Source organism: Cheilinus undulatus, linkage group 22 (assembly GCF_018320785.1).
Source record: "Cheilinus undulatus linkage group 22, ASM1832078v1, whole genome shotgun sequence".
NCBI classification, from domain to species: domain Eukaryota; kingdom Metazoa; phylum Chordata; class Actinopteri; order Labriformes; family Labridae; genus Cheilinus; species Cheilinus undulatus.
In genome coordinates this window covers 21,521,613-21,548,718 of record NC_054886.1, presented here as the reverse complement: position 1 = coordinate 21,548,718, position 27,106 = coordinate 21,521,613, and the positions used below count along the sequence as shown (strand labels likewise).

Sequence of the window (27,106 nt, the reverse complement as noted above, 5' to 3'; positions counted from 1 at the left end):
TTGCACACAGTAACCACTGGTTGGTTTGTGGGGACTGTGTAACATCAGCATCATGGCTCGATTTTGTTCCAAGAATCCAAAGAATAGAGGGCTCACCTATTTTTAACATAAGCACTGAGCAGCCAAAATTTCTATAAAACTTAACAGCTATAAATTTATAAAAATTAAAGACTAGAGAAAAGCTACGCAGCTAGCTACGCATCTCAACTTAATAAATCTAATTTTTACTAAATATTATATTTTCACATATGTATTTCCTATATACATTTCTACTTTATTGCATGGAATCTGGATAGAATGGGAAATAGTTGTATGAAAAAGTAATGGTCACCTCATGTTCAGGACGGTCTGGGTTCAAGTAAACTGTTCCTATGGTCTTCAATCTTTGTCAGTATATTTAATTACTAATCAATATATTGAATTATACGTATGCATTTAGATTAAAGAGATCCACACCCTTATTAGATATGGTCTGCCCTGGAATAATGATGATTGATTATGAGGCTACAAGGACAACCTATTCACACCAACATCACTGGTCACTTTACGCTCAAAATGAGTGACATAACCTGAGGTTTCAAAATAGTGGATATAAACTAACAGGTAAAGCCACTATGGCTACATCCATCTTTAACATAAAGAGCAGGAAAGATTGAAGCCCAGGCCTGTTTTCTTAGATTTAAAACTATTTAAGCAGTAATAATGAAAGCCAGCACATTTCACCCTGTGACCAGTCTTGATCAGGAAATGAGGAATTGCTTTGAGAAGTGTTTTGCTGAAAACCTAATGGCATGCGAACAAAAGACTCAGTGAATTTCTGTGTTTCTCAAAGGGAATAGGAACAATGTGCTGGAGGTGTCATCCATTTTTTTCTTTAATCACTCCCATATTTGTGGGTCACACACAGGTCAAAATAAGGAACTGAAGCACACATGCTCCTCTGCTGTCCCTGTTATTGCATCATTATTTAACCAAGTGAAGGATGTCAGATTGCAGAGGACGCTCCAAGGGTTAAGAACTCCTTTGACCACCTTTATCATATTACTATCACTTTCTGCCATCGTTTCAGAGCCAAAGACAACACACAATACATTTTCCACAATGAAAAACACATGTTAGTGATGTGACTCAATTTTGGGGTTAAAGACTGAAACCTTAGCCGTGAGCAGTGTATACAGAAGATCAGACGCGTCTCTTTGTGGCGAGGAAGGCTTCAGCCAGCTTAGAGTGTAAATACTTCTCACTAGAAGCTGCTGAGACAAACCAGGTGCCTTTTGAGTTGGAGGTGCTGCTCGGTGTCTCTGCAGGACAAATTGCTCTTGAACTGTTGTGTCTCGTTTTGCAATTATGAATGAGGTTAACAAGGGAGCCTGTTTAATGTCTGCAGTTCAGAAACCTGTTTTACAGCTTTGAACTTCTATTCGTTCAACTCTCATGTCATGAGTGTGGTAATTAGTCAGGATGTTGGTTCCTGTGTCTCTTGGCAAAGTGATATCAACTCAGATGAGCTCTTTGCTTCAAGTAGTGTTTACAACATTCTCAATGTTTTAGACTATTCATCCTAGCTTTCCATTTCATCCAGAATTTTGCCCTTTCCTTTTATTACTGGATGATGAAATGACTGTAGATTTTATATTTACTGTTCCACTATCCTGATAAAAGCTATCATAGCCCGATTGCCTTTGGTTTGACAGTTTTAACACAAGATGTGTAAACTGTGTCATTGTAAGCAGAGGATTATAGATATGGTAGGAATCTGGTGCATGTTCTATTATAATGTTGCTGGACTTGATCTCTGTCAATCATGTTGATTGCGTCAATAAGGTGACCTCCTGACCCGTCTTGAGCCTTGGCATTAAAGACACTGCTCTTGACTGGTTTCTTTCTTATTCACTTGACAGATCCTTTTCTGTTTTTATGGGTGAGTGCTTCACATCCCCTGCCTCCCTCACTTGTGGTGTACCAGAGGGGTCCATTCTTGGTCCTCTTGTATTTTCCATACACTCAGGGCTGCCCACAGAATTGGCTGGACCCCTGAAACACCCAAAAATGGGCCCTCCTCAGTTGTGATTTCTTGATCCTTCCTCATTTTGGACCTTAAAAGTGTATCAAACTGTTACTGGATTTTAATGTTTGCAGAAACAATTCGGGCTACTTTTTTTTAATCCCTTTTCCACACTTTTTCTAACCATTTTTGCTGATGCTTTTTGCAATTTGTAATCCATTTGTACTGGGCATATGAGCGACAGATTAGGCTGCACTCACACAAGGCAGTTTTTCACCCTTAAGCCCACTCTTAGCCAACTTTTGCCACCTCACCCCAATTTTTTTCCACTTATTTGTCACTTTTAACCCATTTTTGATGTTTCCCCCCCTTTTTGCCACTTTGAACCCATTTGTGTACCCTGTATTGCCACTCATTTGGCACTTTATGCACATTTAACCACTTTTTTGACATTCTTATCTGATTTTTACCGCTTTCCAACCATTTTAGTTGCTTTTCACTGTTTTTTTTTTTGGCCACTATTTACCTATGTTTTCCACTTCATGTTCTATTCTTTATCCAGCTTTTTGGGCCTTTTTGCCACTTTCTTGGCCTTTTTTTGCCACTTTTCACAATGTTGTTATTATTCCCGATTAAAGTTGCCCCCATTTTTTCCATTTTATTTTTTGGCATTCTGCTGTTTATTCATTTCAATTCTTTTTAACCGATTATTACATTTTTTTTACCACCCATGTTTGCCTTTCTTAACCCAGTTCTGCAATAACTATGTCATTTTTTGCCTCCATTGTTCCTTTTTTGCCACTTTTAACTGCTTTTTACAATTTTTCCAAGTGTTTTTGCCCTAACCCATTTCTGCAGCTATTATCCCATTTTTTGCAAAAAATAAAAGATAAATGAAATAAAATTTAAAAGCAAAAGGATTCAGCATTTTACTCTTTGGTTAGCCAATTTTTGCCTTTTTTTGACCTCTGTCACACTTTTGACCCATTATTGCTACAGATTTTAAACACTTCACCACTTTACCTGCCACCTTTGCAACTTTTGTCCCTTTTTTGCCACTTTTTAGCCATTTGGCCACTAATTAAAACCTTTCGACCACTTCTGCTTCCTGTTTTCACCTCTGCTTACTCATTTTTTTTTTTGTATTTCTTTTTTTATCACTTTTTATGCCCATTTTATGCCAATTTTAACTGCATTTCACTATATGCTTTACACATGTTTGCCACTTTCTGCCTATTGTTCACCTGTTTTATTTCCACCACTTTTTCTTCCCATTTTTGCTATTGTTAACCCATTTACAATCCCAAAGTATTTGAACGGTGGGCCCAATTCCTTTATTTTCTGCTGTAGACTTAAAACAATCCACCCTAGCCTCACCGTTCCAATATTTTTGGAGGGGACTGTATTTATCTGTATCTACTGCCTTATACTTATAAAAAAACTATCTCAGACAAGTACATTTGGCCTTGTAATACCAGATAAAAACAAACAAGCATTTCACATTAATGCAATTATTAGGGGGAGTTATTCCACTTATGCTCCTTTTAATAACAGGAAAAGTTACCTCTTTAACTCAAAAGCAGACCAACAGTACACATGTAATGTTGGAGTAATTTATGTTGAAATGTATGAGGAAACCAAAGCAAATTAGTCACTCAGACAGGAAGAAGTTTAAAGGGAAAAGATGACAAGACCAGGTTGCATTTCAGAAGTGAACGGCCCCAGATGGAGCAGTGACGTCTTCTGCTCAGCCTCACAGGGCGAGAAAGGAGAGGAGGATGTTCAGACATGCTGTCATACAGCAGGGATGCAAAAAATGCACAATGTCTACACAGAGCTGAATTTATTGATGAGTTAATATGGAGAAAAAACATACTGACCAGTCAGACAATAGTGTAAACTGGGGCTGTGCCAGGGAAAGAAAATAGAAAATTGTAAATGTCACAAAGCTAGGTATTTATTATTGATTTATTGTTGTAGTTGGCAATTGTGATGAAAGCTTCAAAATTTAGAATTTAATTTTAATACATCCAAAAAATATAAAATCAGAACAAAGTATTCTTAGTCCTATTGAGAGTTTGGAACATTTGCAGACATGTGACGACTATGACTCACTACAGTGGACAGAGGAACTACTGGTATTGACCATATTAGTTGTTACTTACACTGTAGATGTAATTTGGATTTATAAGAGTAAAAGTAACGTGATAGAACTAGATTAGTGAACACAATTATTAGTGACTATGTCAAAGAGGTGACTCACTTTGAGAGCGTAGAAATACAGAAAACCTTGTAAAGACCACACTGAAAGAGGTATTTCTCTGTACATCAGCAGTGATCTTAAAGCATACAAAGGTCTTGATGCCTATGTAGCTGTACAAATAAATATCCGTTATTTTAGTTTTCCATTAAAATGTAAAAAATGCACATCAAACTTGTATTTAATGGAAACTACACAAAGTCAAATGTCACCAGTAAACAGGATAATGTTTAAAGCCATAACACCTGTGTTCACTAGTGTTAGTGATGACCCTTTTCATACTCTTTTGTAAATGAGACATTGATTTAGACGAGGCTGTTTTAAATTTTCATATACAAAATGTGCACTACACAGATTACCACAGGGAATTTGTGGACATGTATACTTAGTTAGCACTGGTGTCCAGTAAGTAACCTGCCCCTTTTGCAATATGGGCGGGGGCTGGACATGAACTATGCGGACAAGAGTATTTGGCCTCATGCTCTTAGCCATGCAGTCTCCATTTGCAAACATTTGTGATACAAAAATGGGTCGTTCTGAAGAGCTCAGTGACTTCAAGCGTGGTACTGTGATGGATGCCACAATAGTGAAATGTCATCTCTGCTGGATATTTCACAGTCAACTGTTATTCATATTATTAGAAAGTGGAATCGTTTAGGAACAGCAGCGACTCAGCCAGTAAGCAGAAGACCAGATAAAATCACAGAGAGGGGTCTACGACTGCTTAGGTGCATGGTCCATAAAAGTCGTCGGTGCTCTCTTTATTCCATAGCTGAAGAGTTCTGAACTTCCACTGGCACTAATGTAACCAAAACTGTGCAGCAGGAGCTTCATGGAATGGATTTCCGGCTGCATTCAAGTCTCAGTGAATGGCAATCATGCTTCAGCATACCAAGACATTTTAGACAATGCTATGCTTCCTCCTTTGTTGCAACAGTTCGGGGTAGGCTCTTTTCTATTCCATGACTGTGCCCCAGTGCACAAAGCAAAGACCACAAAGACATGATCTGATGCGTATGATGTGGAGGAACTTGACTGGCCCACACAGAGACCTGATCTCAACCCCACTGAGCCTCTTTAGGATGAACTGGAGAAGAGATTGCGAGCCAGGCCTTCTTGACCAACATCAATGCCTGACCTCCTAAATGCTCTACAGAATGAATGGGCACAAATTCTCACAGAAACACTCCTAAAACTTGTGGAAAGCCTTCCAAGTAAAGTGGAGTCTGTTTTAGCTGCAAAAGGAGGGCCAACTCAATATTAAAGTACATGTATTTGTAAACAGTGTGTTTAATAGCTAGTTGCTTACCTTGTCTGCTGTTACCAGGTATAGATACTACACAGCAGGCTTTAGAGCCTATACATCTAGACCACAGAATCTGGTATCTAAATCTGTCTGTTCATTCTTAAAACTCACCTCTCAGGTTCACCACGTGCTCCACTACAGATATAAAAAATATTGATTATAGCAGCTGTAAAGTCAGCAGGTTTTATCGATTTGTGTTTGACCTTAAAGAAAATAAAGTACCATACCAGAGATGTGTATAAACCCGTTTAGAGGGCTATAATTTCCAGATGATATGGCAATATGGTCTCCATTCTGAAGCACAGGGGATCAGTTAAGCTTGATGCCGGGTTAAGAGTCCATAAATAAGCCTCGGTGCTTAGTGTCTGCCCAGATCTGGATGTGGGTCCCACGCTCCCTTGCTTCCTCTGACTCCACCTTGGCGGGCCGGTTTCATTGACTCGGGTGGCTTTACACTGCAAATTTATGCCCATCCCCTCCTGTCATAGCCTCTTTAAAACACAGCAGTGGCAACAGTTGGGTCAAGCAGGGAGTCATTTGGAGGGGGGAAGGCTGGTGTCGTGGGACCCTCATGGAGTTGGCCTATGCTATCACTAGAAAGCTGCTAAAACACATAAGCTCTTCAGGATGTGCAAAATGGGAAAAGTTCAGTACATAGAGCATATTAACACAGCTTCAGGAAGCAGTAAATGTCACTGCTGATGCTTAATAACGCCCCCTTTCCTCCTCTTGGCTGTGGGCTTCATGTGGAGTTTAAGAGGCTTGCTCAGGTGGGATTGGATTGTGCTTACCCACTTATTTAAAATGTCATTATAAGGACAACATTTAGTTGCTAATAAGTATTTTGGACTGATCATAGATTCTGATAAATCTACTGGACTGACATTGAATGGACTACAATAACATATTCAAGGACATTCAAGCCCTCCAGAGGATGAATCTTCTCCAACTAGCAAAGGTGTCATTTAGGCTAGGCTTGGTCTCAGCATCTGGCTCCACAAATTAAGTCGTGCTGTTGGTACTTACAGCCCCAGATCGAATGGATAAGGCCTATGAGTGACCTACCTTGAGGCCTGCAGGGAGAGTGGCTAGAGGGCCCATTGTGAGTTATCTGAGGTGGGAAGCAAGGGATTTACATTGCACCCTCCCCTTTGGCTCCATGGCATCAGAGGGTTGCAGGAGAAGAAAGGTAACAAGAACATTAGTGAGGCTGCAAGAATCACCCCCGGTTTGGTCCCCAGGAGAGGGTCTCTGATGATCTGAGATCTGAAATACCCTATGACCCTGGGTTCATCACTGATGGTGTACCCAAGCTGCACCATCTAGGTCAGGGGTCATCAAGTACATTTGCACAAGGGCCACATGTAGTCTGGACAGACACTCTGGTGACCAGACTTTCAAATGAACAAAAATTCAATCAATATTTTTGTCTTATTAACATATTGTATTCGTACCGTCTTTCAAAATGCAGGAAATATTTAGGCATTATCAGTGAGAGCTATCCCTAGTATCTATAATGCAGCACGCCATAAGGAGACAGGCCTGCCCACAGAATTGTCTGGGCCCCTGAAAGTCCAAGAGAATGCACCCGAACCTGTTGTGATTTACCAATATGAACACTGACACTTTTAAGCCCTTCTCACTACTTCATTCAAGCATTCCAGCAAAATGTTTTGCCAATTAACCAATTTTTTAAAATCATTTTTGCCCCTTTTTCCCATTTTGCCACTCGTTTTTGCAACTTTCCTGCCAATTATTGCCCTGTTTTCTACCCTTTAACCCCTTTTCACTACTTTGCCAGACTATTTTTGCCACTTTTAACCCATTTTTGATTCTTTTTGGCCTCTTCCCCTCTTTTACCACTTTTTGCCACAATTTAATCTCAATTCACCATTTTTTCTGCCAATATTTGTCCTTTGTGCAACTCCGCAACCCATTTTTTGACACCTATTACCCAGTTTTACCACTCTCTAACCTCTTTTCACCACTTTATCTGGCCTTTTTTGCAACATTTCTGCCAGTCTTAACACATTTAAAAAATAAATGTACTAATAATGGCTGACAAGTGGGTCAGCATGTCAAACTAGGTGACGATGCATGAAAAATTCTGACAGTCTAGTCTTGTAGAGTCATTGTGGGGCATCTTGAACGTGCTGTTGATTTTGTCACATTACAAGACCATTTGTCTTTCCAGACATTCAGAATCAGGCCCGAGGTTTGATAAGCTGTTATGATTCAATCGGGTCAAAATCTGGCTGAATTAGTGGGATCTGAGCCATCCTAAAGATGGAGAACACACTAAAAACCAGCTTGTTAGCATTGTGAGCATGTTAGCATGTTGAGCTCAATATTTAGCTTAAAGCCCTACATTAGCCCTACATTAGCTTAACTTGCATTGCTATATACGATGAAAAAGGACACAGGTAATTTAAAGTGAAATAACTTTTGAACTACTAATCATAGCCACTTACTTTTTTCTCCCTCGTGCAGCCGGACAATGTGTCGTTCTAATGACGCTATCCATGCATTCGTAGCCCTTACAGAGGCTTTTCTAGCGAGCCTGGAACTTGGGTGACTTTCTGGGCTTATTAAAGATTAAATCCACACCAGTAACTTCATATTCAACATCTTTTTTATCCATTTTCTAATCTATTTTTGATTATTTCTGGCAGAATACCTTATCATGGAGAGAAAGATTTGCTTTGAATAATGGCTCAAAAACAGCCAATACAATAAGTGCAAGGACTTTTCTTGATAAATTTGTGAATATTTTGAAAACTTTTGCCACAGACCAATTATTTTTTCACTTTTGGTCCCTAAGAGATGGGAGAACAAGTTTGCATGAATTAAGTCTTGGTCATTTTTGTTTTCTGTGAGCCACACATAAAAATCTTTGAGTTTTAATTTCCGTTTAGTGTTTCTTTTGTGTTTATAGCCCTATATCTTTTTTAAAATCCAGGTGACATTACTGCATCATGCATATTCTTAAAGCCCAGGTAGTCCTGATAAAAGGATGTTTAGAGCTCAACTGTGCACCACAGGGTTGGTGTTTTACAAGCTTTTTCAGACAAATTTAACCAGGCGGGACAGAATGGTAAAAAAAAAATGAAATTAAAAAAAAAAAAAAAAAAGGAAGTATTTGTTTCTGGTGGGTTAAAAGACAAAAGTAGGCAGGGACAAACTCATTCAAGTCATGCTTTTAAAAGGTTAATATTGAATAGATACATTTCATTTCTTGGACTGATTGTATTGACAAGTGTACTGTATAAAGATGTCATTCTTCTGCAGCACATTAGAAATGTTGAAAACATCACTGAAAATCCATCCAACACAATCTACCTGATGTCCCAGGCCAATCCAAGCTGACAAGACCTCTCGCTGCAGCTGCTCTCGTAAGAAACAAATCATCTTGTTTTTGTTTCTGCTCTAAAAGTTAAGGAACCAACATCCAGGAAGAACAAATGTCTTCCTCTGCAGAGCTGTAGGGAGTTGAAGTCAGAAGGTCTGCTGGACCGTGTGCCAGCAGCAGCAGTGCAATCTGTTCCAGGCCAAGTTGGCGTTGCTGTTTCCCTTGTGCACATTATTTATCCTGAAAATGGCCTTACATGGAGGACTGTTCTTCCTCCCACTTCAACATTGATACACTATCCTCAGAAGGTGTGTTTATGGCTCTCTAAATCCATCATCTTCAGATTACAGACAAATGCTGAAACCAAATATTGCCTGTATCACCTGGAGATCCAACTATTGAATTGACCTTTCCCTTGTATTTAGAATTGCTGCTTACTTTAACTTGTCTGTTTTCACTTCTTGAATTGGATTAACCTAATTGTTGTATCTCTATAACAGCCCTTTGGTTTCTGTGGGGTAAGGAAGTGTGGTTGACTCTCAGCTGCATGTCGTAAAAACCCCTGTCCTGGTAAAACATTTTATACTGTGGCCCAGAAAGCTTTTTAAAACAATGGCGTTGGTATAAATCAGGCCTGGATCTCATGCATCGTTTGCGAAAGAGGTGGGAGGCTACCATTTATCCCGCTTGAACCATTTAAGTCGCCTCATGGGAACCAGGAGTCTGGGCTCTTGGGTGTAACCTTAAGTCGTTCCCCTGTAACTTTAGTTTCATTTGTCTCTCTTTCTCAGAGCTGTGGGCCTGTTAACTCAAGTCATCACCCCATAATATGAAGATCTTTTAATCTGACCGTTTATTCCTCTGCTGAGGAGTTCTGCTGCTGCTTGGAAAGTCAACTTCTGAACCCCTTTACAAGACCTTAAAAATGTTGGTTTACATTTCTGTTACTTTGCATGAGAGAGCCTTCCTAGTGTAATTTTACCCCATGATGACTCATGATAGACCCATTGTGGATGTGTTTAGCCTCAATTTCCAATATTTGTCATGTGTTTTTCCACCATTACATCAGAGTAAAGGCATCATGTAAACGTCCAAACATTGATCAACAACTCAGTTTGTTGCCTTGGATTTGAATATGGAGAGGAAATTTGTAAAAGGTTTCAAAGGAAGCATGTTGGAGAATGATAAAATAGTACTTCATTAATCCCTGGGCACACTTCTTTGTCTGTGCAGGATTGATTTGCTATTCATGCGCTTCCTGTTTTGGCATAATGTAGATTAAGTGATGGGATAAACACTCAGCAGTCTGTGCCTGGTCTTTTATTTTGAAGTTGACTGGATATATTTCTGTGTGTTTTCCTGTTGCACGTATATAAATCCAAAGACTGACTAGAAGGATAGTGAATTACTCTGATCATATACTATGATACTGGAAACCAGGGTTCAAATTCTGGTCAGTATCCAGTGTGGGCCCTTAGGCAAGGTCCTTAATGCTACCTGTAGCTCCTTATACTTTGGATATGAGTGTGATCAAAACAAGAACAATACAAACTGGGATGTTGTCAGGGTCCACAAGGTCTGCTTCAGGTGTCAGTAAAGGTCAGAGTCTACCACACAAGACATGACCCCAGGTGCAGGCTGTGCAGAGATGCCCCTAAAACACAGCAACACATCACAGCAGGGTGTAAGATGCAAGCAGGCAAGGCATATATGGAATGCAAAAGCAAAGTGGCTGGTATAGCATTCAGAAACATAGGTCTGAGTATGGGCTGAAGGTCTTGGGATCACCCCCAAAGGTGATCAAGAATCCCGGTGCTAAGGTCTTTTGGGAATTCCATATCCAAACTGGCAAACTTGTGGTGGCTAATCAGCAAGACATAATGGCCAACAAACACAGGAAGTTAGTGGTGATAGATGTAGCAATCCAAAATGAGAGCAACATTGGAAAGAAAGAGCCCTGTAAGATTGAGAAATGCCAAAGACTGAAAAACAACTAGAGAAGATATGGGGAGTGCAGGCAACTTTAGTACTAGTAGTAACTGACGTACTCAGGGCTGTCACCCTCAAGCTGGGAGAGTGGCTCCAGCAGATTCAAGGAGCAATATCTGAGGCCTCAATTCAGATTCCAAACAACATCAGAATGAACATTTTCGACTCAAATGACGATGAAATGTTCTTACTGTGGATTCATGGGTTAGTTTTATGACCTGGAGTACACATAGGAACCTCTACAGATGGAGACTCAGTAGAAAGAAAGAGAGCAGAGAAACTTTAGTGGCGACTGATCAGCAGGAGAGATCCTGTCTTACCTGGTGGTATGGGTGTGGAAACTGTGAGCCCATGCATGTCCACAAGTGTTACTGCTGTCATGAGCGGGACTTAGTTCCGATACATTTTAAGGACATTTCTGATTGAGGATAGCGACTCAGATGCCTGCAGCCTGCATCACTCCCCACCTAGAGTTCCCTGCCTTACTGATTGCTGGTGTTAGGCGGACCTTCTTCAACTTTCTGAAGGTAAATTGGAGAAACTGACCCTGACTGGAAGAGCAGAATGGATATTTGTCATCCAAGAAAATTCTGTAGCTTTTTTCTTCTACTGAATAATAACTAGACAAGGTACAGTTGGTACATTATGTTTATTTTATGAAGACATTGCATCAGCAGTGGAAAACTGAGCTGAAATGATAAATGATACAAATTTTTGATATGGCATACAATTGAGTCAGCGTCATTTTATTTTTTGGCACATTTTTACCTAAAACTTGCTAAATTACATCTGCTAAACTGTATAGCCTAGCTTCTCCAAGTGGGTCCAGTTTGTTCTTGTAATGGTGAACATCTTGCTTGGCAGTGTACTTTCATCATATCTTTCTACTTAAAAGGAAATAGGGGTTAGCTCTACAACAAAATTATGTCTATTTGGGTTATAAACATGCTAGCTAACTTGCTTACCAACCCCACTGGATGCTAGCAACCTAGCGAGGTTAGCCTTTCTAGTTTCCAGATTTTTCATATTTCAATCAGTTTTGTTTAATGCAGTATACAGGGAAACATTCTTATTACTTCAAGGTAAAACAGCTTATTGTATTACCCATTAGCTAAGCTGTTGAAAGCTAACAGTACTGTTTGCCAGTGTTAGCCATCATCCATGCTGCTTGCTTGCTTTCTCACTGTGTTGTGTGACACTAGCTGTTGTCTTATCTTAGACGTTATCAAAATGTTGTTCTAATAAATATTTTACCTGTAATTCAGTTACTTTCAAAATATCCACTTAACTAAATATTTAGCTAGCTATGCTAAAAACTGTTGCATCATCTATCTACTCCCATTTCTAAGCTTTTAGACCACATATAAGTAATTTCTTCATGTTCCCAGATTTTAGCATTTACTTTAGGAAATACAGTGTTGTTATAAGCGATTGAGATGATGGTCAAATCTACAGAAATAATGTATGAGTGTCCGTCTTTGGACAGTCAGTTCTCCTAATCTTTCATGCTTTCCTCATGCAATCTAATATCCAAGCCTTCCCTTGTGTGAAACAACAATGCACCCTCTCCTTTTTGCCTCACATCATCGTCTTCATGGATTATTGTTCAAACTGTCCGGAGAAATCTCCAGCCATGTTGTGGTTGAGAGCTGGCTCCGAGCGAGTGTCAGTCAAACACATTAATTTCCTTCTTGGGTGTTTGGTTTTCGACTCTGGGCACATCATCCATGCCACGGTTTATTTTCTGTAGTCGTACATTTGCAAATATGAGAAGGATTTCTTCTGAAAGCAAATATCAGAAGGTTATGGATTAAGGGTGCTAGAGGGTATAATTTCTGTGTGTATGTGAAAACGTGCACATTTGAACCTCTCCCTGCTGGAAACACAAAGTACACTGGTGTTAAGTGGATGTGTGGAAGACGAATGTACAGACACCCCCCTCTACCAAGGAAAACAAGTCAAGTCCCATACTGTCAGCAGCAAGTTTGGACTTTAAGAAAGGTTTGCTGTGTATCCTTCCAGTCAGAGACATCTGTTGCAATGTTGTGATTAGGGTTGCTGGCTATTTGCTCTGGAGTGCAGCACATTCCTTGCAGCCTTAATTGATAGCAATTATGTGGTTTCTGATTTGGTGTTTGATTGGGAGCTGGATTTGAAGTCTTGATTTGAAGGGCACAGACTTTATATTGTCTTTGGATCGTCAGGGTTTGAAATGCCTGAATGATAGCCTGCTACCCTGTAAGTCACATCAAGGGGCACCAGCGGCTTGGCACCGTTCTGTCTGCTCTCTCTTTCTCAGTTTTTGTTTTTGTGTCTTGACATAGCAAAAGCTAAAACTGGAAAGTTACTCAGTCTACAGTATATTCCCTCAGTGCCAAGAGCTGTCCGTCTTGCCGCTTGTTTTTCTCCAGAACCAGAGGAATTGTCCCTCCAGGGGACACCTGGCGCGCTCCCCAGCCTCCACACTGCAAATGTTCGACGGCTTAGGCTGCCAGATGTTATGAAAGGCTCTGCTCAAGTCGACCTTTAGCTCATAAAGGAACTGAATAAAGTCACCATGGCTGAGAAGTCTGTCCTGATAGCTTTAGTGACCAGACTATGTCATCTGATTTACACGGGGCTTTGTGTTTAACCCTTTGTAAAGCAAATCACAGTCTGGAGCTGGATATTAGCTCTTGAAATATTCAGCAGGCGGCCTTTTTGCACCTAAAAACAATCCATATAGGTTTCATTGCCATGTCCCACCTGACACTTGTCATTTTTACACATAGTACTCATAAACAAAAGCATAAGCAAATCAACTTCCTTTAGTGTCCTGGTGTATGTTCGTCTTTAAATGATGGGGTCTGACTCGTTCCTATTTTGAGAGGTTTCTATCTACCCTAAAAACCAAGAGTTTTATTTTTGACCACAGATTTTCTGAATGTAATCATCTTTTGGGGGCCGGATGAGGAGCTTTGGCCCCTGCGCCAATCACTACTATGAATAGCTTAATTCCTGTAACTCTTAAAGCACATTTTTGTATACTCTAGCTAATTAAACCAACCTGTAGGTCACTCTGTGCCTGGCTGGGATTGTGGGCGTTAGACAATACGTGTTACACAATCAAAACAGGGCCCTCAATCTGGCACTTTGAACCATGGATAGGTCCTTATTTTTAGATATTCAAATGGTCTTTTTTTCCCTGTGACTACTACGTCATCCATCCACACTTATTTTTTACCTCTGCCTGGTTATAACACAGTATTACACTCCCAGACGGTGGCCATAGTGCCCCGTAAGAAGAAAGCAGTTATGTCAAGTAACCCAGCTGTAGTATTACTGACTGTAGAGCTTCAGGACTGAGTTAGAAACTCTGAACTATAAAAATTATCTATATCAGTTGACATGTTTATGTAACTAATCAAAGAGACAATACATATTTCTAAGTATTGTCAAATAAAATAGATCCTCTCTTAAGTTAAATTACTGCTATGAGATGCTGTTTCTTTTGCATGTCAACAGCAAGCTAACAAGCTCGGCTTTGCATAAACTGTGGGAAATTTCAATTGTCACTGAATAATTCCCAATGACTTTTGAACAGATTTTTTCCCTTTACCTTTTTGAACACTGAAGGTAAATTTTAACAGGCTGTATGAGCTTGGTATTTTTTAATTCTTTAATTTTCATTTATATAGATACAAGCATGATGCAAGGAAACCATTTCCACACACTATAGCTTCATAAATAATACAGTGACTATAAAAAGTATTTAGCCTCTTGGATGTTTTGCCCTTTTTGTTGATTTTATAAATTAGTCATGATCAATATTTTTTTTAATCTCTAAATGTAAAAGTGAAAACAGATTTCTAAAATAGTATCAAATAAAAATATGTAATGTAAATGTAAATGTTTCCTACATTGTGCCACACTCATTTTACCCTCTACCTTTGCAAACATTCCAGGGCCGGCAGCTGAGAAGCATCGCCACATCATGATGCTGCCACCACCACCGTTGTTCACAGTGGGGATGACGTGTTTTATGGTGATGTGCAGTGTTTGGTGTCCGCCAAACATAGCTCTTGTCTGATGGCCAAAAAGCACCAAAAGACCAAGGCTAAAAACATGCCCTCTTAAAAAGGGTCCTGAGCTAACTGTGGTTATGAATTGCCACCATACAAATTAGCTTATTTCCGATGACAAACCGTGAGTAACTTCAAACCTTTATTATTCTCAAAACTCAGATTTTTTGTTGATTTTTGGCTCCTCCTTTGGACAGTTTGTCTCATGTCCTTGCAAATATAAGTGAAATATAAAAATGGCTGTTTACTTATCATAATGTTTTGTCTGAGACCTACCCTGTGAAGCAGCATTTAGGAACATTGAAGAAAATCAGAAGAAACACAAGACTTATTCCTGTAATGGAACACTAACTGGGGCCTTATTTTCCAATTCAATTTGAAATGTGTGATTTGAAAGACAAATTTTGATCTAACCAAAAACCCAGATACTTAAATTGTTGAACACATTCAATGATTACATTGTTTAATATCATAAGGGGCCAAGTTCTGTCTGGAAAACGTGTTTGGTTTTTGTGGGATTCAGTGTGAGCTTTAGATCAATCAGAGCTTTTTGCAATATTTTGAAATCATTTTGCAGCTGAGAGAAAGCTTGACTGTACAAATTTGCCCAAGTATATAAAATCATATCACCAGCATACAGATCATTGCATGTCAATGCAAAATGAAATTTCATTTGGCAGTCTCATCTCTAGCAGCAAACACGGTCGTCCAAGCAATGGTTAGAAATCCGCAGCCCCATCCCACTGGCGAGGGAGCGGGCACCCGCGAGAAAGATGCTCAGTACGGCGGGTTTGTGTGGGGCTGCTCTAAGCCTAGCCCGCAGCCTGGCTCGTTTGCCCTTCTTCTACCTTTTGTACAACGACATCCCTGCCTGCTCCCCGCCCGGCTGTAGGTGTTGTGCTGCCTCTGCGGGCCCGCTTCCTTTGTAGTAGTCAAAGAAACAGTCTCTTATACACAGAACGTCAGTTCTGACTTTGTTTTACTGCTAGTGATGGAGCGCTGGGCCGCTGCGTCAGTACGTGCTGCCATCATGCTACGTCAAAGGGTAGCACTCAGTAGTCTCCTGTTTCTCAGGCAGTGTTTCATGGCAGTTACTGGCAGTTGTTCTTAGCTTTTAAGCTAGCCAGGAGTTTTAGTTGAAACTGAGGTCTTTATCGTCTTTTTTGTATTTTTCTTGATAGAAATTCTGTGTTCTTTCTCTTGAAGGTGTCCTGAAATAACACTACAATTCCAAGATATAACTCAAAAGTGTTTCTTTGTAGCTGCTAACTGCTCTGGTTACCCAGCAACCATGATGACAACTAACTAATACTGAGTTAATGACATGTAATGACAACCGACTGAGTCCTAGCAGTCAAGTAGTTGGTGAACCATTTACAAGCCAACCCCTCAAGATCAGGTAAAGAATGTCAACTCAATACAATGGAGTGGTTGACAGTATTAAAAGCCTTTCATAAGTCAATGAAGTGGTACACATTTTTTTACATCTGTCAGTTGAGCTGTCATTTGAAACAGGGGTCGCTGGAGAAATTGTGACATGTCAAGATCTAAATCCTTTCAAAAATGCATGTTACACCCATTCAAATTCATTTTTTTTGCACATCTTTCATACATTTGCCTGGCTTCTTTGTACTTTGCTTATTCAGATTCCTTTTCACAAAGCTCATGTGATGTTGTTATGTTTCTTATTTGTGTCAGGCTTTATTTTTGTCTCCCTGCATGCATGGGAATTTGAAGTTTCTCCCTAAATATACTCATAAAACAACATTTTCAAACCCACACAAAAGCATGGTTAAGCTGCTGTAAACAAGGTTGCAGATCATATTTCTTTGTTTAAATGAAATTTTGTGACATTTCCACAAACAGGGCACTGGCAGGACATGGAGCAGAGCTGTGCACAGAACAAAGAGAATTAAGAAAGAGAGGAATGAGGAAAATAAAATGAGAGAAAGTCAAGCAGGGAGGGAAACAGGAGACTGAAATTTGAGAAATAAGGCAAAGAAATGGAAAGGATCAAAAGGGGGAGAAGATTGGTTAACAATTGTTGTCTGTCTGCCATTATTCTTCCTCTTTGACTGGCTGTCTCCTTCTCAAACTCACACAAATGCACACAAACGTGTGAAGCTGTGAAGCTGCAGCTGGCCCAGCTCCTTGTTTGAACTAGCACGCTTGACTGAGGCCCATTTATTGATTGGCCAGTGCGCCAGACCTGAAGGACTCATGGGGCTTGGACCCCCCCCCACCCTCTCCAGATTATTCCCCCTACATGCAAAAACACACACTTCCAGTCCTCCTCCTCTGCCTCCCTCTCTCCCTCCCTTTCACCCCTTCCCCAAGTTGCTCCTGAGCAAGAAAGGGAACGAGTCAGAGAGGAGCCGGCAGTCAGACGGGACACAGGGAGTGACCCAGAGCGACGGGCATCAGGCTTTTGCACAAACACAAACAACACAGGAAGGCAGAACTGGATCGATCCACTCACACCTTTTCAAAGCAATGGAGCAAGATTTTTTATCTTGCAGGCTACTGGTGACAGCTCTCCTAGTCCTGGTATTGTAATTTTGGCTTACATGTTCAGTTTTCAGGCTTGATGATTGCATTTTTCTGCTGAAATTTTGTCTTTAATCCATCATGGATTTTCTTGTAATACCTGTCACCCCAACAAACAAGATTTCTCCAGTGTTTTCAGGTGTGTTTGCATGAACAGGTTGCACTTGGTGATTCTGTGAGTTTTGCAGAAGAAATCCGCTCTGCAAATCTGTCAACACCAGCTCTAACAAGGCAGTTAGTGTGACCTGGCTCCTCTTATTTACTCCTGCCTCCTCCTGTGATTTTTGAGTCCTTGTGTAAACTTCACACGCAGGTCAACGCTTCGGACTCCCTCTTACTGTGGCTGCCACGCTTGCACCGTGATGGTGACTGCTGTCCTGTGTAGCGTGGAGCACACGACAAGGGATTCAGCAGATGTGTGAATATCGTATGTCCTGCCGCCTGAAAAGGCCGTCATGTGTATTGACACAGCCTGCAAAAAAAAAAAAAAAAAAAAAAAAGAAAGAAAGAAAAGCCACTAGAGTCTGGTTTCTTTCCCCTGTTGAGGAGTTTTCCATATTCAAGGAAAATGTCTTTAGTCTCAGCTGCTGACAGGTGACTTAAATAGAATCAGTCCATCAGGATAACATAATCTGGAGATCTCTGTACTTTTGTCATGTCTTTGTTTCTTCTTCGCACTTGATGTCAAGGGATCCTTTTTTGGTTGCACATTGCCCCAACAAGTTCGCGCTTGAATTCATCTGAAAGGGGTATCAGAGGTGTTGTGATGGAGAGTTAGGACCAGGGAAGTGCATGGTTGATCAACTAAACCATCAAAAACAACATCCGCCTCTCCGTTTACCACCAGTCGTTTAACCTAGTTTGGAACATCCTTATTGATTCAGGCCAGTAATGTTGCTCAAATGTGTCTGAGCTTCCACCACTAGCTGACACTGCTCAGGGTAATGGCTACTGCCATACTCATGTGATGCATGTAGCACAGTGGGTGGACAGCATTTCCCTGGCAGTATTTTAGTAAGGGGTGTAATGGCCCACAGAGGTTGCTGCTCGGTTTGTAACTTAATTTTTGGGGTTGCAAACGTGATAGTACAGTCAGTGGTGTTTTAAAGGGAGTAAAAAGAGAAAAATCATAAATGTAATGCAAAATAAAAAGCAAAACAAATCTGATTTGAAAACAGTGAGTAAAAACGAGAAAAATGCAAGTTAAAATTTATGCATTTAATGTGTTCACACCAGACTCAAACAATTGTCTATTTGCTCATATCTGAACGTGCAAATATAAGGAGTTTACATGTCGAATTGCGTGTATGCAAGTAGAGAACACTTGCTACAAGTGTATATGTATGTGCGCTGCTCAGGCTCCATTACAGTGTCTTACCTGTGTTTACCTAACCTGACACGCCAGATGGATGTGTTCACACATCCATCTGGGAAAGCTTCAACAGGAAACGTTTGAGAAAAGGCAAAGGGTTTGAAAAAAATTTGTAGTATGATTGGATAAACGTTCTGTCTGTCACATCTCTACGGGCCAATCAGAGCAACGCAACTCATGACGAAGCCGCTATCAAGCTGGGCATTTGTGCAGCTATTGATGAATAACGCGAAACATGGCAACTATATACATGTGAGTACTCGACTTTTGTCGTTTTTGAAAAGAAAACAACTCACTGCTGTTCTTTGTTCTTCTTTTAATGAAGAAATGTTGTCAAGTTCTGATAAAACTGGCACTTTAGCAGCATCCACGCTAATCTCTTCCTCCATTACTACACCAGCTCTTGCTGCTGCTTGTTTACGTCTTGACTCTGCTGCGCCTGAAAGTACTGCCCCTTGTCACTGATTGGTCCTGTCACTTTCTAACCGGGCCCAAATGGTTTAGATGGGAGCTTTGCGAGATGGATTTGCCTGTGAAAAACAAGGAAACGGGCGTATCCATCTGCTTTGCAAGGTTAGTGTTTACCCAGGCCGGTCTGGGATAGGGGAGGGGCTTCCTTCTCCCACATCTAGCTTTTAAGTCAGTTGTCATGGCTGAGCTTTACTTAATTGAGAGAATTGCTGGCTTGAAATCAAGTAACAGCCTTAAGTTTTAACAACTTACAAGGCAACCTGACCTCCTCACTCCCTTTCTTCCAAGAGAGTTCCTTTTTATTTCAGCGCCAGAAGAACAGCCATGTTGTTTCGTACAGCTTGTGGTAGCCGCAGAAAGCGTATTTGAAATGCATCACCGAAGGATCTCTATGCTGATAAGCAGGGATAATCATTTGAAATCTGGTACTGACATTGCCAACCTGATATCCAACACATCCAATATGTACTGGATCAAATTACAACACAGATGTCAGTACTTCATTTCAATACCCTGCCACCCCAACGCCACCTCCTGCCACCCAAAAATATAGTTATACCGGTATCCTTCTCTTATCCCATGCTCAACTAGCACCTTATAAAGATATTTTTGCTAATAGATTTATGGCACTCAGGGAGGTTTTATTCTCCCACTGACTTTTGACATATTTTTTCTCTCAAAAGTTTGATTTGGGCACCATTTAGGCACCGTCACCGTGTAAAAAGTATCAGAAAAAAAAAAAAAAACGAAACTGATTTGCCATCGTGGCATGAGTGAATCACTTGAGTTCTGATTTTTCAACTCTGATGAAAACGCAAATGAAGCGAGAGGTACGTTGAATACAACGCAAACTTGGCTCGTTCGCACAAATTACTCATTTCAATACATCGCAAACATTAGAGCAACGTATCATATTCATGATTTATGAAGTCTGCCATGACATCCTCACATAGTTGTAAGTCAGCGCAGGGGAAATGCAAAATTGTACATTGGTAAAGGACCCCAGACTAGCTTAGGTAAACACAGGAGGGGACGTTGTAATGGAGCCTGAGCAGAGCACTGAAATGCACACTTAAAGGCAGTCTTCTCTATTTCTGCATATAACTTTTAAAATGAATAAGGATTGGTAATGTCTTCGACCTTAAGCAAACCTCCACCAAACAACCTTGAAGTGTACTGGCTATGGACAAATACAAATACTCCTACACCCCTTGTTTTAATCACATGAAGTGATCAGCCATACTTTTTAAAAGATGTCAATTTTGACAGTTTTCTGAGTCTTACCTCTCGACTAATTGGCTCGTCTGAATTTGATTTTAACTCACTTTGCCTTGGAACATCCCTAGTCTGGTTGAGAAATCTAAGCCCTGTGATTATTGAATCCAAATCCCAGCAGGACAGGCGTCTAATTTGCGGAGCTTTGTGTTCCTCTGCCTTTCACTGAGAACAAAAGCAGCACCTTCAGCCAAACATCCTCCTCATCTTCATTGATTCCCCCCTCATCTTTGCGCACTATCCTCCTCCGGCTCTCTCTCTCTCTGGCTGTAATTGAGTGCAAAATTCACTGATTGCTTTTCAAAGGAGAAATAAGGTGGTGCCCAAAGCACAGCCTTGTGTTTATTTATCATGGATCCAAACATTGAAATAGTTGGCGCGTGCAGAAAGTAGCGCCGTTTGCAGATATGTTTGGCTGCACGCTCTGCTGGCTGCATGTTTTGGTCTTGCTGTTCCTCAGGCGTCATCAGCGCTGACAGCCATTTATATCAGTCCCCACGCACATTTAATAATGTGCTCGGCAGTGGGTGTTTTTGCTACTGTGACCCAAAGAAAATAATCAAGGCTGTATTATTACCATCTATCTGAAAGATCTATTCATCTTTGTAGATGCAGCACAATGCTCTGCTGTTTGAGAAAGGGCAAAAGGGGTCAAAAAAACTTGGCATACACAGAGATTTTCCTTCAAATCTCAGAGGCTGAAAATGAAAGCTGGACATTCACTGTAAACTATTTGTTAGCTGAGCATGCATAAATCTTTTTACAGGCAGGTGTTGCACATAAAATTCTCTCTCTTCTTATTCGGGGTAAAAGGGCTTGTTGTGCCTCACATTTCATTCCTAATCTGCAGGATTTTGCATTTTTCAGTCCGTGTCAAAATCTCTGCAGGATGTGCATGTGCATAACAGCCAGCCGTGGTGTAAAGGTCTCATGGTGGGAGGCTGTCTAAAGGGCACAAAAGCTGCAGCTTTGCAATGCTGAAGTATTCTTTCATGGCTCAACAACACCATAAAGGACGCCTAAGTGTTGGCAGAAAATGATAACTAGCTCCAGTTATCCCTTTTCATAGCTTTTAATCTGTTGAATGGCAGGTTATTTCCTTGAATGTTTTTGCACCTCCAAATTCTTGCACCATAGGAGGTGCACAATTCGTCCAAGTTCAGTTTTTTCATTTCATTACTAAGGTTTTCATCCATTTGACAGATATAAAACCTTTTTTCTTGGGTCTCTGAGCCTATTTGGCAGCTTTTGAGTGAAATACCTCCACCAAGCCTTAATCTCCCCTTGCTCTAGATAGCAAAAGCAATTTATTTTACTTCTTCAAATCTGAGCCAGGTATTCAGAAAATATGGCTCACTTACTTCATCTAGTCACTTGTAAAATTAAAAGCCAAGATAAAGAAACATAACTGAAATTGAGCTGTAGATGAAATAAACACCTTCTTTAGAACAAGATGAGTCAATGCAGTCGGTTCTAATCAGAATATACAAAGGCCTTGAAAGGAAAAAAGCAGTAAAAGTAGAGCATCTTCATTTTTTGGCTGTCAATCTACATCTGAGATACACATCGTCCTTGCAGTCAAAAAATTAATCTTCTCCTAATATTGATTTTGGATCTCGCTTTCCCTACTTCTGCTGCCAAACAGAGAATGATGCAATTAACAGAAAGAGGAACAGCAGGAGGGAATATCAGAGTTTAAAAAAGTAAAAGCTATTGTTCATAATGTGAAGGATGGTGGAAGCATTTCACGAATGCTAAGGTTCAGAGGTCGAGTGGTTTTGATTAATCCTTCCTCTAGTCTCTCTCTCATCCTGTCACAAGCACTTCTGTTTGGTTTAAGGATTTCCATGTTAGATAACTCTTCGCTTTCTTCTTCTGGTGTGCAGAGCTCACGGACAGCTCGGTCAGAAGAGGACAGAGACACCCTGTGGGACGCCTGGGGCTCATGGAGTGAATGCTCTCGTACCTGTGGAGGAGGCGCCTCATACTCACTCAGACGATGCCTCAGTTCAAAGTAAGAGCTTACATTAGCCACTTTAAACCTTAAAGCCTGATAAAAACTAGATCGGTGATTCTCAACTGGTGGGTCAGGACCCAAAAGTGGGTCAGGAAGCCCTTTTCAGTGGGTCGTGGATGTGTGCCTGGGAAAAAAAATGTGCAAAATGTCTATGAGACTCTATAAAAACGTGCATGTTTTGCCCTGTTTCATTGTTTTGTCACACCTTTTGTACTGTCTTAGGCCCAAACTCTATTATTTTTTCATTAAATACATCTGATTGACCAAAAAATCTCCAAAATTGGGTCGCAATTCTCCTTGAGGAGTTGATGGTGGGTCCCGTGACCCAACCAGTTGAGAACCACTGAAGTAGATGGTAGTACTCAAAACATACTGTATGTTTGAGATAGCTAAGATACATGGAGAATAATACACAAAGAGAAACAATGCTTTCTTGTGCCATACATTTATATAAAAAAGGTCACTTGACATGATTTAGTACAGCTCTAAATACAGTGGATCCAACCTTTTTTCCTTGGAATAAACTAAGAAAAGCTGAGCTTCTGATTCCTGGACAAAAAAATGATCCATATATGTCAAACATGAATATCTTATCTTAATTGTCCTCAATTCCTCTTAGAAGACTTTTTGGGTGTACTGGTTCGAAAACTGGTGCTAGGAAAAAATCATAAATATGTACAGATTTTCTATAAAATCCAAAATATGGGGTGCAGGTGGCCTAGTGGTTTGACACCCCATGTCAACATTGAAGACTTTTGGCTTCTGATTTAATGGAATAACAGGATGTTTGCTAGGTTTAACTGAACAACAGTCTCCCAGTTGGCATGTTAAAGCAATCTGTACCAAGTACTGGTGTTTATGGTTTACAGGGTTGATCTGAAACTGGATGTTTTCTTGGAAAGTATTGAGTTTCTATGAAAATTACAACTAATTTGCTACCTATTTCCTTGATATTATTTAGAGGTGTAGCATAGTATCAATAAATATAAAATAGTCCCATTCCACCAGTCTCTTAGGCCGGAGATAATAGCTGACTGGAGTCAAATTCTTTGTGATCATACTTGGCCAATAAAAGCTGAGTCTGATTCTGATAATCAGGCTGCTGCTGACTTTAGTTAAAAGGGGGGAATCAGGCCAATACATTGGCATGATTATCTTGTAGTGTGTGCCAGCAAAATTACAAAGGAGCAGCATTTCCATAAAGAGAACCAGAGAAATATGCAAGTACAGAACTCCCAGGTTAATGCAGTGTAGTTGTAGATGCTTAACATCAGGACACGAGTAACAAAATTACAAGTCGGAGAACCCCGTCCACCTCTAGATAAATGAAACCATCTCATGGACAATTTGTAAGCATGTGTTCAAACACAATCTGAAGTAATCTCCTCTTTTAAAGTCCTGACCAGGGTTGGACTGGTTTCCATTAAGTGCTGTATCATGGCTTTGGGATTCAGAGGCGGGTTGGGGGTGGTGACTCTCGGCTGTTCTGCCAAATAAATCCAGACAGCGTTCCTAACAGTGAGAGTAAATCTCACCAAATGCTGGGAATGGTCCAAACACATATGACTGTTATGTGACTATTAAATCGTCCTTAGGGATACTTTGCTATTGACCTCCTAAATCAGACGAAAAAGTACCTCAATCTTGAAGTCATCGGTGTCAGCAGAGATCTGATTTTCTTCTTTTATATCAAGGTATAATAATCAATATCCCTCTTCTAAGTTAATGCCACTTCTAATAACTTTTTCCTTGCATAAAGCATGAACTCTCAAAGGAATATAAGCCATACTGGTTGGATCCCAACTGCTCATCATTGTTGGACGAACTTAAAGTTGCACTCTGTACTCCCTGGCTCTTTCATCCTTGTGCCAGCCACCTGATTATTCAGACCAAGCTAACCCAGTGGGCTTCATAAAACAAGGCCAAGAGTGCAGGGCAAAGTGGTCAATTTGAACAAAAATTAGACAGACGGAGAGAGAGGGTATGTTTTCCATAGAAAGGTTGTCACATTTATAGACTGGGAAATAGCTACAGGGTGACTTCACTGCATTCCTCTTCTTTACAGTTCCACAAAGGTACTGCTCACTCTCCAAAGGCAGCCAAACTCGCCTCTGTGCGGGGTTTCAGTAGGAACTCTAGCAATGACAGAAGCAGCAGTTGAGATCATAAAACAAAGACAAACTGACAAAACAGGCCCAATAGCACTGTAGGTAACAACTGAGATGTACTATAATACGCTTCTAATGTCCAAAAAAGCATCAATCTGTCCACACCGGTCTTGGCTAAGCGCTATAAGGCTGTCAAAACCTCAAACTCCAAGTGCCAGACCCCCATGTGCTGCACTGTAAACATTGAGGTCAATGGCTTTTTGAGGAGTCCTTTTCATGATATCAGCAGCAGCCATTTCAGAATTTTTTTGGTCAGGAAAACCTCAGAATGCTACTGGCTGTAAAAGCAATTGATGTGTTAAGAGGTGTTTGGGGTTTGAACTCCAAAGTGGGTGTATGTGTAGTCATTTAATGGATACTCCTTACAAACTTGTGTGTCCTCTGGCTGTAGCGGTAATGTATGGGCTTTTTCTCCATCCTGTCTCATCCCACCTTACCCTTCTGTTGCGTGGGAATGAGGGAGCAGTAGCCTGGAAGCTGGTGGCAGATCAAACAGCACCATTAAAAACGCCCAGCACAAGGCCCCTTGTGTATGTGAGACTTTGGAAAGAGAGACTGGAAATGGGCCTGCAACACCCTCCAAACCAATACCACTCCAACTCTCTGACCTTTAAACACATAAACACGCACATACATCGGACCTAAAGCCAACATAGAAAGACTAAGACAACCTCCCAATATGGCACAGACTATACACAGAATGGCCTGGCTCTCATTAGTCCAACCCCCACAACACATTTCACTTGATCACAATCTCCATTATTAACAATGGCATGGCTGGTTTGAAGCAAGTGTGGACATATGGATTGGGTGTCATGGCAAGAGAAAGGGCTGTTCCATTATTTATGAGGCTTATGGTTGGCATCTACTTCAAATGTTTCTCCTTTTTACCATTTTTAAATGAAAAAAGGCAAGTGGCTGTGGTGTTTTTCTTTGTTTAAGTAATTTAAAGAGACATGAACTCCACTGACATCCTTCCACCACCAAGAAATAATGAGTAAATAACAAGTCAGGTGGCCAAAGTTAACAAAAATATGCACATTCCTGATGAGGATGTTTTCACTAGATCATTAAATTGCAGAAATTACGGGTGGTGGTGGTTTTTAATGACTGTGGCATTCCACTAAAGGTATGCCACAGCTGTGTTTAAAGTCTATTCTTAAATGGTAAAGTAGTTAAAAGCGAATTTTCTCAAAGGCAATGACTTATTAAGTCTCTCTAATTAACTCAGGCCTGGCAACCTGATTATGTCTTGTACTTTACAGTATACAGACCACCCTCTGCGGGGACTATACAGTGTGAAAGGCAACTCCTTATTCCTGCCACTGAGCCTGGATTGTGCCAGAATCAACAACAATCTGGATAGATTTTGTAAAAACAGAGACATTTAAAATGTAGATACTGGAATCAGGAACTGAGGCAAGTAAAGTGAGGATTCCTCAGTTAAAAATGATGTTTAATCTATTTTATTCCCTCAGGGATTCGGAAAAAGTAGTTCAGAGAGGAAGAAATATAACAATGTAACACTGGGGATGTGCATTTCAAGCAAAGTTACTTCTTAAAAATCAATGACAGTTACTTTAATGTAATTCAAATTAGGGGCCAGATTGATATGGATTTTTGGGGGCTGATGCCAATATTGATATAATGAAAAGCATTAAGCAGGAATGCTGATAAGGAAAGTATAAGGTAGGGAGAAAAGCAGCAAAAACCCAGAACACCAATAACATCAAAATCACACTGATTAAGCCAGAAGCAGAATAAAGGAGGAGCTGGGGTGGAGGAGGGTTTCACAAAGCAGCTTGCAGAGGAAGTAGCAAGGCGTAGCCAGGCTAGAGCAGTTTAAATAAGGCACTATGAGTGCAATTAGCCAATAGCATGCTTAGAGAGAATAAGCTGGCCATCAGCTGATGAGATCAGTGTGAGATCAGCTGATCGCAAGTATGGCAACACTTGACTCTGTGGCCTGCCTGAACTAATGTTATACGTTTGATTTATTGAAGTAGAATTCATAGTAGAGATGTTGTTACTGGTGTGCATTATGTTGTGTGTTTAATGAAATAGTCAGTGAGTGTATTTAGAAATGATGAATTTATTATTACCTGTAGATAACAGGTAAGTGGGTAAGCACCATCATAACAGCCATTGGTAAAACACAATTTTAAATGCCCCCCTCTGATTTCCTCTAAAGCTGCATTCACATTTTCTCTTCTCACTCTTTCGGAACCGTGAAGTCACGGTGAACCAAACTCTGACCAGAAATGCCATATTGCACCATTACGTTCA

General features: G+C 40.5%; 1 protein-coding gene across 4 annotated transcripts in view; it reads left to right on the top strand.

The window, feature by feature from the left end:
- adamtsl3 (ADAMTS-like 3) overlaps positions 1–27,106 on the top strand; it is a 151,561-nt gene that overhangs the window by 88,943 nt on the left and 35,512 nt on the right. For 3 of the 4 annotated variants that reach the window (XM_041779584.1, XM_041779585.1, XM_041779583.1), the window contains one exon: positions 22,522–22,649. In XM_041779584.1, the coding sequence (XP_041635518.1) occupies positions 22,522–22,649 (128 nt within the window). Of the gene's footprint in view, positions 1–17,323; positions 17,518–22,521; positions 22,650–27,106 lie in introns of those variants that run through there. The other variant, XM_041779586.1, reaches the window with a different exon arrangement.